Genomic DNA, 16,286 nt, shown 5'->3' with positions numbered 1-16,286 from the left:
TTCTACTACGGTTTGAATTGAAATCAGTTACCTTGTGAAGCAGTGTGATATTTGGATATTGGTATTAAGGATAACCTAGCAGGCTTTCTATTCTCAGTCATACTGCGTTGTCTGGAGCAGATTTAATATGTGTTCATTTTCAAACCTGTATCTCCTATGATTGAATTGTGAGCTTCCCCCTACCATCCATCCTGCCATTTATAATAAGTCAGGCTCTTCCTTAAAGAGATAGAACTGGATTGTGTGGAGGCCAATCGAGTGGTGGTGGAGTACAAACGCTCATTCAGTTGAGAGAAAACGTGGTAGGGACGCTCCTTAGTGCAAGTCCTTCAAGGTGTCTACAGTAGTCGGGTCATGTTGACTTTTAGATTCTTGGTGTGACTGATTAAGGCAAAATCTAGTGCCACTTACTAGTTCTGATGAAACTATGCATGGGCATTTTCTATGAGGTTCTACACATGTATGGGATGTAGGTCACCTTCCCTATAGGATACTGACACTTGATTGGATAAGCGCCCTGCCTGGAATTGGTTTGACATGTTTAAGAGCTCTAATTCAATTTGACTTCTGTCATTCTCAGACTTAAAATTGGACTTTTCTTAAATGGATACTTTCCAGGCTCCAGCAGCAATTACAGTTGTAGTTCATGTGTTACACGTAGGTGGGGTTGCTGTTTGTATCTGTGTGCAGTACATCGTTGGCGGGCTTGTTAATGCTTCCTCAGTCTTGGAAGTGTCACAGAAGAAAGTATTTACAAGCCCAAATTATAGTTATTAAACATAATTTCCTGATGCAAAACATCACACCCATGTGTGTTCGCAAATCACCCTTTCAGTCCTGAATGATTTTTGTGGAGCTGAAGAATAAGCGCCTTTATTGAGTATATATGAGAACAGGACAAAACGGGGCCGACGGCATATGTTAACATACGACACTAAGATAAGGCGGGACCATGAGGTCTGAAAGGGTTAAAAGCCAGAGTGTACGTTTTCAGGGGTTTTGGAGAACTGTGCTATAATAATTTGCAACTGTGGGTGTTTATCTTCGCACCAGTAGAAAAAAACAGAAAAATGTTTAAAAACGGAATGTGCGCTGCAGCTTGCACACAGAAAAGGTGCACGGAATGCAAGCTGCATGAAAAAAAAACACATCACCTTGTTGGTTTTATTTTGTTGCAGTGAACGATCTTGCTTGCATGTTAAAAAGTAATAAAAATGTCATCAGCGTTTAGATAAAGTCAACACACTATATTTAGACGGTGCTAATTTGAACATGTGATACGTATACCCTTTCAATGAATGATCAGCTGCAATTTGGAAATTAAAAACCTAATAGTCCTTGACACATTTGTTCCAGCAGGAAGCCAGAGGGATTGAACAGGACATTTTTAATGGGATTTTAAAATAAACATTTATGGTCCTTGTTATATTGCAAACCGGTTCCTGTTTTTCTTTCTTCCTGAAAGTCGTGCCATCAGGAGTAAGTCATGAGGTGTATTTTAATTTAGATAGTCTAACGTTTGGAAGATTACAGATAACCTTCCTTACTAGAAAGAGTTCAGAATCTTTCACTATACTGGACAGTACTTTTACGCTATTGATATCCACCACCACCATCTGTGTAGTAATATTTTTTAGACGTCCCTTTTTTAAATTCTTACTAGATCAAATCAAGATATATGTCATATATTCAAGAACAAACTCTTCTCTCATCAGTCCCACATCTAATATGTATAACCATAGCTTCATCCCTCAAGACACAAACTGTTATCTGGTTGTAATGGTTAGGACATTCTTTAGCACAAGCTTTTCAAAGAAAACTGTATGATGGATCCTATAGCCACAGCATTAATTCATGACATTGTGCCATTGCTGATACACTGTGCAGCCTACCAATATGTCCTTGTGCACCCTCAATCAAAGCGTCTTTTCGATTTTCCCCATTTCTGGTAGACTGTTTTCCATTACCCTACTCCCACAGCTTTATAGTGCTTCCAAATCCAGTCGGATAGACAGGTCCTAATAAAGTGACCAGACACTGTATATGTAGCATCCATGTTTGTGTAAGTTAGTAATTCTCAGGTTATGCAAATTGCATCCCTGACATGTATTCAGTAATGCAGAAGCGACATGTTCTTGTTGCAAAACAGTTTCATGATCATAATAGAATATCCGACAGACTAGAAAAATGAGAGTTGGTGCTCAGTTGACAGGTGCTTCTGTATCCAAGACTAAATAATGAGTGACTCAAAGCAGATTCCCACCACCTAACCTCCCTGGAGGAGTTAGTGATGGTACTCCTTGAGAAATGATCATCATATCCCTCCAGAATGTCAGCTCAGTACCATCCTGCCATTATCTTTTCTCTTTGCATTCACAGAAACATGAAACTACATGTATTTGATAATGTACTTCTAAAAGAAAATATCTGCTACTTAAAGTGATTGTAGCTAAAAAAAAAAATCATTCCATAAATCTTGTTTTGCACTTCCATTAACTACATAGTTCTGAAATGTGCGGTTTTGAAACAAACACATGTTAACTGAAACATGTACTTGGATTTTAAAACCTGAAAATAACCGGTAGCATTTATGGAATTGTTGTGTTGCCTACAATAACTTTAGTGGGATTAAATCACAAAATGCCAGGTATGCTGAAGTACAGCCATATGTTCTGCATTCAGACATTACTGTGACATTATTATCACAAGCAAATATAATCATTATAGGCTAATTTACGACCAGATGCTTGCAGTTGTTTAAAAAAAAAAAAAAAAATTATATATATATATAATGGTTTGCCTTGTGCATATTTTATGGTGTTACTAATCAAGATGGATGATGATTGAAATGTTTGCAGATAAATGTTGATATATTAGTTAACAGCTTGTGTGTGTTCGCTGTTTGCAGTTGTGGATTAGATACAATATTCCAACAGTACTTTGGCTCATACTGTATGATTGCTTTTGGAAGTTGACTGCTTAACTAGGCACCTTATCAGATGGTTGGTCTGCATGTCTGATTTATAAAACTGTTTTTGTTTTATAAATATATTTAGCAACTATAGGTTATGTACAGCAACAGTTATAAATTACTAGCGTTGTTTATTGTAGCAAAAAAAAAAAAAAAACAGACCAGAAACTGAATTTGCACCTTTAAAAAATAATGGTTCTTGTAAATGTATGTGGTTAAACCTGTGTGTAGAGTACTTAAAAATAAATAATACAATTAACTAAAAATCGTTGCTGAGGGGGCGTGGCAGACGGGGACAAACTTGTCCAATCATACGGACACTTTCTTAATTGTGATGACATTTACTAAGGTCGTTGTTTAGCACAAGCTCAAGTTATTATTGAGTGTATCCTAATCTTGGGGTATATGGAGGTGCCTTTTCTGTAAGTCACATTTACATTATGCCTCCATGATACATCAACAGTCACTTGCACAGTTTACATTCAACAAAGAAATCCCAAACAGCAGAGGGGTTTCAAGACATCGCTTTGCTGTCGAGACGGCGAATGAAGAAATTAAAGGTTTGCCTCTGGATAACACGAGCTGGAGGGGGAGGCGCGGACGGTGCTCAGTTTTCGAAATGAAAATTAAACTTTTGTTTACGTAATATGCATTATACAAATCAAAAGATCGTATTCTGCATGTGTGTGACATTTAATAGTAATTCAGTGATTTATAGTATTCACACATTGTCAAACGGTTTCTGTTAACAGAGAAAAACATACAGGCGTGAATGCCACTTGACAAGCCTTCGAAGGTTTAAAACTACCTTCGAATTCCTTGCTAGTGAACAAACCTTCGAACACAGCCCCAGTAGTTATGGCGATCTTGACCTTTGAGTACTATCCAGTTGCAGATTGGATTGCAGACTACAGATGAGAACGGACGGCAGCTCCAGTTTGATATTGGAACGAGATGAGAGTTTTACGTGGCATTGATGGGAAAAGTGGAATTAGTTAGTAATTATCCATAATATAAAACTGAGATTTGTGTCTGGCTAGCATGTCGCACTTTTTTCAAGAGTGTTCATTTGCATAGATTCTGGTCTCTGTTTGGTTTGGCATGACTGTATCTTCAAAACAGCTTGTCCAGATTTTACAAATGTTTGCTTGGACATTTAGTACAAGAAGTGAAACCACATACTGTGATTGAGGGCCAGGTCTTCCTATTGCAATTATGAAAATTGGTAACATTCATTGACTGGAATACGTAATAAGTAATGCTGAACATATGTTTTTAAACATTTTGGTTGGCATTCAATACATGCCCAGATTACAAATGTGTCAACAATAAGATTTATTTATTTATTTTTATTTTTTTAATTGGTTGTTGCTAAGGTAAAGAACATAGAGAGTAAAACATACAAATTGCTAATGTTCTCATGCCTTTTATTTTTCTATATCAGTAAAAAAAAACAGTTGAGGTCCAGTGTCTGCAGTGCAGACCCAAGTGATTATATACCATCTCATAAACCGAAGCTCTGCTTCTGGTATGTTTTGAACCTCACACTGTGTTTAATAAGATGCAGTATTCCTTTATATTACTGTTCTGTTTTTCTCCTTTCTTTTAGTAAGTACAGAAGTGACCCCTGTTTGTCCAAAGGGATGTGAGTTATGTTCAGAGTACAACGGGTGCCTCAAGTGTTTACCCAAACTCTTCATCCTCCTGGAGAGGAATGACATAAGACAGATAGGGATATGCTTACCATCCTGTCCTGTGGGATATTTTGGAGTTCGGAATCCGGAAATGAACAAATGCACCAGTAAGTATCTTCCTGATGATAATGACTTACTGGGAACCCTGGGGTGGGAATCGCTTGTATTAAAGAGAGACCTATATGTTCTTGTTATTGTGTATAGTCACATGCTGTTACAGTCATCCCATCCTGGTGACTTTTTAAGGCACCCCTGCAGTACCCTCACAACCCTGTCTAAGTTCAAGGATATCTGGTACACCAGAGTGCAACCATGAACCTATCCCTTGCAACACTGACCCAATGTTATTTGCATCAAGGTATCAGGTGACAAGTTGGGGGGGGGTTGATGGAGGAGGAGGGGTCTCCTGTGGCCATTCAGAAATTAGGCATTATAAATACAGGATATTTGGTACGCTTCCTCCATGTTCTGTACCAATATACTACAGAAACAAATTGGTACAGTAATGAATAACTATCTTGGAGGTTATATGACCTGGCCATGTTTAAGAAACCGGGGGCACCATTTAATAAACTGATGCTTAATGAACGTTACAGCACTCATAGTGTTTTTACATGTGTTCTTGTTTGGATGTTTGTTTTTATGAAAGCCTGTGAGGCTTATAACCTTGTTGGATTGATCTGGTAGTTCATGGAACTGGCGGTTACAGATTGTTATGCCAAATGTTTGGCCAAATTATGCCAAAAATGGTTGGACATAGCTTAAAAATTACAATATGCATGGTTTGGAGAAAGAATATCCATTGCCAAAGCTGGTGTTAAAGACAGCATAGTGAGTATAGTGAGGATGTTGCAGTTGAATCTATTGATCAAGCCAGGAGGCATTGCCAGTGCTATCCAGCACTCCAGGAAGTCAAAGTATGACATGAAACCTTGTACACAATACAAATATATCAATGCCTTATCTTTTTATTGCATGTCAATGAGAAGCAATAATAACTTGTCAACAAAATATAACATTCTGTATACAGTGCTTACAAGTTACAGTATTGTGTATGTATAGTATGTATGCATGTAATAATGTATGTTTATATGTACGTATTGCATGTATATGTAAAACACAATAAACAACTCTTACATTCCTATCCAGGGAAAGAGGGATTTATTAAAAGTGTAATTTTATGAGAGCAGAAAAAAAGGTACTGAAGTTACTGTGTTCTCAGTGTATTGATACCATCTTTTTTCTTTTTCTTTCAGAATGTAAAATAGACAATTGTGAGGCCTGTTTCAGTAGAAATTTTTGCACAAAATGTAAGGAAGCCTTGTATTTACACAAAGGGAGATGTTACTCCAGCTGTCCTGAAGGCTTCGCTGCCCTTAATGGAACAGTGGAGTGCAGCAGTGTTGGTAAGTACAGTGCTGCAATCCTGGCCTGTTTTGGACCTTCAGCATTGATATAGAACAGCACACTATATTCACAAAGTGGATCCAGCACAGTTAGCACCCTATAACTGCAAGCTCTTAAAAGCGCTTAATGATTCCTAAGTAGTCGTCCTATTGTTTAAATTGACATGCCCTGTGCTCGAGCTGCAATGCCCCGGCGCACAGATTTAGAGCTGGGCAGAGACCCAGCTCTGTGTTACTTTTTAGCCTTGAAAAAAAAAAACAATCATCTCTTAAGTGCTGTCTGTCGAATTCTTAGAAACCAGTTCTGGAAATGGCAGTAAAGCTATGTTTTCTTTATAAGTTCTTTGCTGTTCTTAATTTTTTTCCAAGTTTGGTTTGGCCGGGAGCCTGGCGGTAAGGTTTTAAATGTATTGATTTCTTGAAAAATATGTCTGTCTTAAGTAAGCAAACACTGAATTAATAGCAGCACTCTTTAAAAATCACATCTTTTAGTACTTCAATAATTTGGCACTCCTAAAGAAATGCAGTTCTTTGGGGAATACACAGTTCACTGGATACTCCTGAGGTTTATCATCACAATGAAATTATTTTGGCAGTTTCAAAGTAATTTTTATAAATGAAAAACAAAAAGCCCTTAACATCAAGTTAGACCAAATGGGTTCAGACAAATGTAATATTGGTTGCATGTGTTGGTTGAAACACATGCAACAACAGGTAATGTCTAATGTGATGCGCTGGAGGGAGGAGTGTGGGTGGATCTCGGTTTCACCAGAGAAAGGACTTGAAGCCCATCACTTATAACGATGGACAGGCCCAGCAGCAAGTGGTTTTGTGGTGGGGATGTGGTGAAGGGAGAGGCCAGAATGAGGTCTAAAACAGAAACGAGCTGGAGTCCATGAATGATTACCTCCTAAATACTCCTGTAAATTCATTCAGTTTAGTTACCTCATTTAAAAAGCAATTTATCTACAGTGAAAGTTGAAATTAGGACAACTACACTGAGTTGTACAAGTAGGAATTCTAGGCTGTATTGTTTGTAGTGTTGCATATGATATGGTTTACGTGCAAACATTCATCTTTTTTTTTTTTTTTTGTCCCAGTTTAATAAGCTATAGAGGAGGAAAGTTAAGTTCAGGGAAAGTTGTTTCTTTTATGAAACACTTTTTTTGTATAACCACAGATAGCATTCTTAGTATAGGTTATTAAAAGCTGAAATTGCTCTGCGATTTCATGTTTATGGAATAGAAATATATTAGAACAAGATTCGCCATAGCTTCGTAAAACACTCTTCTGCGGGACAGCATTTTTCATTAATTTTTTTGTATCCAGGGGGCCAAATGGAGAGTTTATTTTAAAATTGGCAGAGGAGCATAATCAAAGCCCGTAGGATCATTTAATCTGAATTATTAAAGCACAAAGATATGCGTGGTAGTAAGCTGTACATTCTTCCAGCTGGTATTATTACTCCAGTACTGTGTATTTCCTTGTTGTAAAAACTGACGGTTCTCTTTTGCCTCTGCCAGTACAATGTGAACTTGGAGAGTGGGGGTCCTGGGGGCCTTGCACAAAGAAGGGCAAGCTGTGTGGGTTTAAGAAGGGCACTCAGAACAGGACCAGGGAATCTCTGCAGCCGCCCCTGGCAGAGCCGTCACTGTGCCCCCCAGAAACAGAGAACCGGACGTGCACCGTGCAGAAAAAGCCCTGCGCCAAAGGAGGTAAGCACATCGAAACCCAGCTTTATCAGCACTGCCTCCAAATTAAATTGAATAACCCTGGGATCAGATCCCTGAAGCCGTCTCTTAGCTTTGGATGTGTGCAATACGTAAATCTTTGGAATGTATGTCTGGCAGATGCAGTCACAAGTATTGTTTTTAAGGTACTGTAGGTTTATGTGTAAAATTATTACCATTTCACAAATAAGCCCAGGTGCAGGGAAAATTAAACTTCTTGGGATGCAAGAAGCTGTAAACTAGGGTCCAAAAAATTAAGATTTACTAAGCTTTTGCTCCAAAGAAAAGAACAGTACCAAGTTCAAAGACTCCATTACTACAAGATGTTCCTTGTAGTTTACTGGTGTTCAAATTACAAGGACCCTGTTGTGTTTAACTTTGCACATTACTGACCACCTGTTACCAATCATGCTGAACAAGAGCTGTTAAGCAGAGCAATGGTGAGTACCTATTTTGTGTGTCAATTCACTGTAGCTTACTGTAAGAGAAGAAAATTACTCATGATTGGTCAGTCTAATGACACATTCAGAAGAAAAACAACAGACAGAACAAAACACTGAAGCCAGATCCAAGGGGTACAAGAAGGGTCAACAAACCCATATTGCTTTAAAGCCCTTGACATTCTGTATTAAAAATGACTACGTCAAACAAGAATTGTTATCAACAAAGTCATTCTTTCACAGGGTGGGTGTGTGAGACACACTTGTTAACAAAGTGTAGGTTATGATTTACAGAAAAAAAAGACATTGTAAATACACATGTGCTGCGCGGGAAGATATTATACCAGTTTTGCAGAATGTATTGTGCGTGTCTTTTTACATCATCTGGCCCTGGAGTTGTAATTTGACTTGCTCTAATTTATCTTTTTTTTTTCCTGACTGTTTTTTTTTTTTTAATAATCTGCAGCAGATTTTATTATATAAACCAAAGTGAAAAAAAAACACTTGACTTGGTAAACAGCTATTTCTCTAGTGTTTCTCCTTTTTGTTTGTGTAGCTTGCAGATAGCCTATTTCAGTGTTCAGTGTTGAGTATTTAGGATGGCTAATCCTAAGGAACTTGATGTAATCGTATTTATCTGCAGCCACACAAGTCTTTCAGTCCTTCCATCTTTCACACCCTGTATCTATAAACTAAGTAGGTTAAAGGTCATTGTCTGAATAGGCTAAATAGTTCACATACAAGGACTGTGGGAAACCTTTGACCTCTAGGTTAAGGACACAGAACACTGGGCCAATTCTTTGAGTTAAGTTCAAAATTCATTCCTATTACTTTTGAAGTAGGTATGAGAGCAGGCATCTGGAAAGCACAGAAGAGCTGCTGTCATAGTCTTTGCAAGGTAATACATGATTCTAGTTCCTTCAATGTTATTTGCATCCACTTAATGCACTTGTCTTTCATTGTTGGACAGTAAAAAGATGGCAACTAATTAAGCTGTAAACAGATAAATTAGTTAGTACTCCCAATTATTTAAGATCATAAGAAAGGAAACGGGTTGCTTCTCTCAGCTGGAAAGCCCAATTATTCACAGTTCGGCTGGCTGTGACAGGTTTGTTTTAAAGCTGGGAAGTGAATTTACATTGCATGACGCCTGTGTTCTGGAAAGAATTCTACTTAGGGTTTAGAGGAATAATTAACAATGAAATATTATATACTGCCCCAAAAGGATGTTATGAAGGCTGACAAATTTGTAAATGTAACAGCTCCAGGATTTAAAGCAACACGTATCATATATACTACTTCAGTTTCTTTCTTAATTAATTGTTGTTCTGAAGTGGAAACAATACCTCCTACAATAAGTGGAATTCATAAAGCACTTGTCAGGAATTGCTCTTATTGAAGAAGGTGTGCATTTTTCCCCACCTGGCAAGCCCATGTGCAGCGATAATGGCCAGTTTGAGATACAGCATGTGTCTTTCAGAATGTATTATTTTTTTCATTTCATACATAAATCAACACAAATGTGTTATTTCTTGAAGACCTTTTGTATTTTAATAAATCAGCTGTTTTTTTGTGACAACGCCTGTATAACAATACTGATCGAGCTGCTGTGAGCGGAGAACAGTTTGTTTTTAGAAAACTTGGCCTTAAACAAACTGTTAACATTTCCAGAGCTTGCATCAACATTTGTTACAAATCTGTATTTTATCATTCAGAGATATGTTTTTGACATTTTCCTAAACCGTCTGAAGAATTGTATTTCTTAAGGTGGAAATATGGAAATAAACAGAAAGTGAGTCAAACCCTATTCTGCATGGTCCCCTAGGCACTGGTCTGGCTAGTACTGCTTGATTACTACCAGGATTTCGAGTTTGAATTACTGTAATTTACACTGGGGGACATGGCCCCCTCACTTTTTCAATGATGGGGAAATGTTCCCCTCACATTGCAGGAGTACTAAAACTTTTATTTCACGATCATTTATTGGTATAACATGGGATCGGATCCGGGATCACTGGAGCCAGCTCATGAGATGGTGTTTTACTACGAGGATCTGGGTCAGGCTCCACTGATCCGTAATGGTGATCCGATCCTGGAGCTGCACGCGTCTTAACTTGGTAAACTGACCAATGAGAAGTGAACATACGTGGCGCGTAGTTTAAAGACCCCGGCTGACAAATTTGCATACAGCCTGAGATCACAGTAATGTTGGGAAAAATGGCAAACGAATGGACAAAGATAGAGGAGGATGCACTACGCTGCTGTATCCAAAATACAGGAACATGCTTTAAGTTTGTAATTCACCATAGCTTGTGTTATTTACTAATGTTATCACACTGAGGTTTCTGTCTACTTACAACTTCTCATTTTAAATTGAAACAGTAAACTTAAAACAGCAACATGACCTCTGTGCCTTGTGCAAATAAATATAAACATCAATAAAATCACCAAGAACTTTTTACACACTATTATACCAAATTAATCACGATATATTACTGATTCTAAATTATTTTGCGTGCTTAAATACATCGCACAGAGTCTTGCATCTCTATTTATCAATGTTCCAAAAACTCACTCACATTTTACTAAACATTTTTAAACTAATAAATAAACAACGAACATTCTCATATTTCTGATAGTAAAGTTGAGTTCTTACCTGTAAACAGGACCATGTTTTAAAGTTTGAAACTCATTGTCTGGAGCTTGGCGTTATTTACATTATCGTCATACACTTCGATTTGAAGTTCCAAGCTACATCTGCATATTTTAAGTGGATGGAAGCTGACAATACTTTTTAAAAACACCCTTTTCTTATACCAATACAGTACGAGTATCATTTTAATAGCAACACTGTATGTATTTTAAGTATTTCAATTGTGGGGAAACCTCAACTTTTCTAGAAATATATTTCAAGGGGAATTTTCATCCCTCTCATGATATCTGCATGATGCCACACTCGCTCTAGCGCTCACCGCTGCCTCAGGGGTCGGCTGTACTAAAGGGATCTGGTCCTGGATCCAGACTCCGATCTGAGCAGAGCTTCAGTGCTCTTCGAAGATTAAAGCCATGGCTTTGTAATTCAATGACTCAGAAGCGACTAAATAATATAAGCTATTTGCCACACTCATCATTCATGACAACACTGTGCCAACAATGTATTGTTTTGAATGGTTGCCGCAGGAATGTCTTTGGATCTTTTTAATTCGACACAGAGGGATGCAGTGTTTTGTTATACTTGTTTGTAACATTTTATTATTTCAGATAGAATAATCTTCATGTATGCCTCAGCTGCAGAAACTGCCCCCCCCCCCACTTTTGAAACCAAAGTTACGCCATTGACTGTGTGTTGCTATACTGTCATCATAATCCTCTGCAGCTGTCATTTCTGGCCGTAGTATTTAATGGTGACAGTACCTGAACAGCATATTATATAACATTATTTATGAGAAACAGATCTGTTTTTAAGTCTGGTCACTTTCCATAATCTGAAAGCTAATAACTGAATAACTGGAATCGTAAGTGCTGTAACATTTAACAATGCAGAAACGTGAAAATATTTCAGGCTAGTTTGTTAAATTGATCAAGAAGGTCCAATTCCCTCTTAATCATACAAAATTCATTATTGCGGTATGCAGAACACAATTCGAAAGCCGAAACCCAAATAAAATCCCACTTCTAATATATTTCCAAGTGTGTTTATAGGGAATTGGATATGTGCCCCCCTCTTAACCTATTCCACTTACTGCATATTTGGAGTTGATTAATAAACACCAATGAAAATTAAATGATTTATAAGAAGGGCGTCACTGTAATACAAATATTAAATCATACAATTACACAGCAAAGCATACTGCATGTAAATGAAGAACTAAACAGTTTATATTAGCTGCTTTAAAAAAGTGCATTTCAGTATCCTTCTGCTTGAACATGAGCTCATTCTATCATTGCAGTATCCAAGGTAGCCTTGATATTGTAATTCACAACAGAGCGCTTATAATAAATATTCTTCTTGTATGGCGATTCCTAGACTAAGCAAGAGGACAAGAATAACTACATGTGGTTTTGTTACTGTTTTGTTTTTTTTATCAGGTTTCAAGCACTTGAGATCCTCCTAATGGGTGTTTGTATTCCACTGCCAAGGCAGTTAGCCTCTTAAGTCTGTCCTAGAGAGCTGGAACAGAGTTGAGTGTGGAGACGGAACAGGGCTATGAATTGTATAGCAGCATTCAATCTTAAAGCACAAACACAGTGGCTGTGTTTAAACATAACTAGTTGATTGGGTTGAGACCTGTGCTTACATACTGGATACTGGAGTCAGATGCATGTAAAATAAATGTTTTGTCATCTGCATATTGATGATGTGTGTGTTTTTTTTTTCAGAAAGGGGTAAAAACAAAAAGGAAAAGAAAGAAGAACAAGGGAATAATAAAGAAAACGGGAGGAACAGAAACAATAAAGAAACCAAAGAAGGTAAGCCGGGCAGCAGGAGGAGGAAAGGCCAGCAGAGAGGGACGGCAGCCCCAGCAACCACTCCCAGCACTACCCAGTAAAACCCACTGCAGCGCTGCTATGCATGAAGCCGCTTCTCTGAACTGGAGCATTGCTGCAAAACTCCCAGGCAACGGCTTATATTCCATATTGAATATGCAGTAGCGGTGCGCAAAGGACTTCATCGATGAAGGCGATGATCACTCAAGAGATGTACAGTGTTAATATAAAAATATATAATGGCGAAATCCAAGTCAGTCATGATGATTTCTTTTGATGGACGAAGTACACAGGAATCTCCTACTAGCTGGGCTCTGGGAGACCCTCCTTTAACCCACTCGGTAGGATTCTTAAGACCAGTTCGTGATCCACGGTCTCCCCCTTCCTCTTTGTTTGTGATGTTGGCGCAGTACTGGAGATACACTGTAGATGGCAGCAGCGGTCAGCCGCCACAGCGTGATGAAGGAATGCTAAAAATTGACAAAATAAGGGATAGTACTGAAAAAAAGAAGTCTTGATTTTCTAGAGGAAACTCATTTGTAAAGTGTTAACAAAATAGCTTCCTGACACATGCAAATGTGTTTCTGTTGTTTTTGTATTATTATTATTATTATTATTATTATTATTATTATTATTATTATTATTATTATTATTATTATTATAATATTATTATTATTATTATTATTATTATTATTATTATTATTATTATTATTATTATATTTTTTTGCAGTTTATTGTTTCAAACTGTGTGACCTAAACAGAAAGAGTATGTTAAAACCTATAGCCTGACCTGTTGTCAGAAGAAAATATAATTAAACTGTTCATTTCAAATAAAACATTGTTCTGTTGAAAAAGTATTTTGTATGATGATCCACGTGAAAGTGTAAAGGCGGCTGGGGGATTATCTAAAGAAACAAATATAAAACATAAAGTCCTTACATAACGAAAAAAAAAAGTGAGACAAGCACACTGAGCACAACTGTATTCAAGTTAAAATTTACAGATACATGCATCAGCTTTTGGTCTTTTCATAAATAAAAAGAAATGTTACTTAAATGGATGGTGCCATTCTTGATGCATACCTACAGTCTGCAGTACAGACACTACAGACACAGGCTACGACAGACACAGTTCTTGTTCAGGGTACAGACAGGAAGTACATTGGGTTAAGTCAAGCTGTATCTGAAATGATTTCCAAAGTTTAATGACTGAAAATGAATCTCGGGTCTTGAGTTGCCAGGGGTGACTCACTCCTTTGCCTGTATCAAGACATGCTGTGTGCGGTCAGTCACCAGGATCATTTTCATGTTCCCTTATAAAATTTAACAAAGTATCTGGGCTCAGCTGTTCAGTTAGCCTGCCTGATAATCTGGAAAGGAAAATAGGCCCCCCAGCAAGAATTGCAATAGAAACAGTCCGTCTACTGTATCAGCTACAGGTTTTCAGCTTGGAGTTATATTTGCTCCCTGCATACTAACATAGCCATACCCCTACTCTTGACAAGCCAGAGTTCATATGGTTAAATCCATGGACAAACCATACTTTATGGCCATTGTTGTTTATGGGATAGTCCATGTTTGTAACCATAGTGATCTGTGGGCACTTACTGAGGGTAAATTATTGACAGAAAATCCATTTGCACTGTACAAAACCTGGACCGTTTTGGTGTGTTTTATTTGATTATGATTACAGTGCCATGGATATAAAAATCAAGACACAGACCACACACAGAACAAGAATAGCCATGGATTTCCTTTTTGAAAATCACAACGTTTAAGAGGGGCATTCTATAATATGCAGATCAATCATTTTAAAAAGTCAATACACAAGAGTTAATGGTGATTGTGATTGAATCAATTTATGGAGAGACCATCTATTGACAATGTATTGAAATCTAAGAATGAGCCATAGGTGTGTGTGGGTGGATTCGTTTTATGACACACAGCTCTTGTTTTAGTCAAAGAGGAGCCATTATACATGATAGTCAATGGAGTTACTGAACATGATGTGCCATATTATCATAAATTAGATTCCAGTTCCCAGCCTGGATTTCGTGACTAGGCACTAGGGCAGATCATTTTAGGCGGGTTCCATCCAGGATATCTGAGCACAAATCAGAAAACTGTCCCAAACTGGCATTCAAGTGCTCTGCAAGTTCCAAGGGAAAATAAAAACTAATGATGTGTCATGGCCTAGAGGGAAGTTTTATGAAACTAATGCAACAAAACAGAAGTTTCTCATTATCAGGGTTCCAAACAGTAGAGTACAGAAAGTAAATAAACATTTCATCTTGTTTCTAAGTGGAAACTCCACTTAGACACAACAGAAAGCAATGGCACATCATGTTCACAAGACTGATTTGGTTTTGCGTAGTCACAGTGCCGCTGCAGGAGTCATGTGGCCTTAAGTTACACAGGCCAGTACAGTTCATTGTCCTTTCCAGCTACGCTAAAACAAATGTGAGCATCATAACCGGTTTCTGTACAATGTCTGCAGCATAACTAAAACGCCATTTAGGACACCCTGGCCGACCTAACCCTCCCTCCCCCCGGGCGACGCTCGGCCAATTGTGTGCCGCCCCGTAGGAGCTCCCGTCCACGGTCGGCTGTGGAATAGCCTGGATTCAAACTCGCGACGTCCAGACTATAGAGCGCATCCTGCACTCCACGTGGAGCACCTTTACTGGATGCCCCACTCGGGAGCCCCCAAATGTCCGCTTCTTGAAGATGTGATTATAACGTCCCACTGCTGCAAACAGTGGCAATACATTAAACTACCCGTGGAAATGTAAGACACTGACCTGCCATCAAAGTCTGGCTTCTGATAGTTTCCAGAACCTAGAGGAAATTCATAGAAAGTAAGGCATTATAATTATAAATCACATATCAGAAATCAACCAATCACAGTGAAGTAGTTGCCAAAACCCCAGTACTGTACGTAGTCTGCTCCCCAGAAGGGCCCTTAGAGCTTTTGAGTGGGTTCCATGTGGAATTTCTGCAGTCTGGGATAGGAAGCAAATGCCAACCGACTACCTACTACTAAGCCTATCTTGACTAAAACTGACTGACTTGATGCAGCCAAATGCATAAGACATGAATCAGTTGTGTGATGGACAGGCCTTGAATGCCAAGGTACGTTATCCTTACTTATAACATTGCAGCCTATATGGGGGTCGGCAAATGTTATCTTTCCTTGCATGATCCTTGGTGGCATTTTATTTTTGTCTCTCAACAAAATTTGTGTTAGCACCAAAACTTTATAATAACATTCGTATCTCCAGATAAAGGTTTAGTTCCAGGCCCAGGGATGGTGTTTATATCGTTGACTCCTGTTTACGTTAGAGACCTGGGAGAAAGCTGTTTCAGCTGTTATCTGCTTGAGACAATTGCTGATATCTGACGACTTGATGCTTCATGTAATTTTAGGTTTTTACAACCCAGTCAATCTGCCAGTAAGGAATGTAGCATCGGGGAAACCGTTATGGCAGAGTGACGCCACACTTAATAAATTACCTTAGTTAATCTTATCTTCCAAATGAAAATCTTCTGTTTAGAAAA

The 16,286-nt window shown here is 38.2% G+C and overlaps 1 protein-coding gene across 2 annotated transcripts in view; it reads left to right on the top strand.

Moving 5' to 3' along the window:
* LOC117413940 (R-spondin-1) overlaps positions 1-13,749 on the top strand; it is a 28,799-nt gene extending 15,050 nt beyond the window's left edge. For both annotated transcript variants that reach the window (XM_059000291.1, XM_034023410.3), the window contains exons 3-6: positions 4,581-4,772; positions 5,922-6,071; positions 7,595-7,786; positions 12,622-13,749. In XM_059000291.1, the coding sequence (XP_058856274.1) occupies positions 4,581-4,772; positions 5,922-6,071; positions 7,595-7,786; positions 12,622-12,791 (704 nt within the window). In that variant the 3' untranslated portion in view covers positions 12,792-13,749. The remainder of the gene's footprint in view (positions 1-4,580; positions 4,773-5,921; positions 6,072-7,594; positions 7,787-12,621) is intronic.
* Positions 13,750-16,286: the final 2,537 nt, after the last annotated feature.

This window comes from Acipenser ruthenus, chromosome 25 (assembly GCF_902713425.1).
Source record: "Acipenser ruthenus chromosome 25, fAciRut3.2 maternal haplotype, whole genome shotgun sequence".
NCBI lineage: Eukaryota > Metazoa > Chordata > Actinopteri > Acipenseriformes > Acipenseridae > Acipenser > Acipenser ruthenus.
Note: the sequence above shows the minus strand (reverse complement) of the source record. Positions and strands in the feature narration are given on the sequence as shown.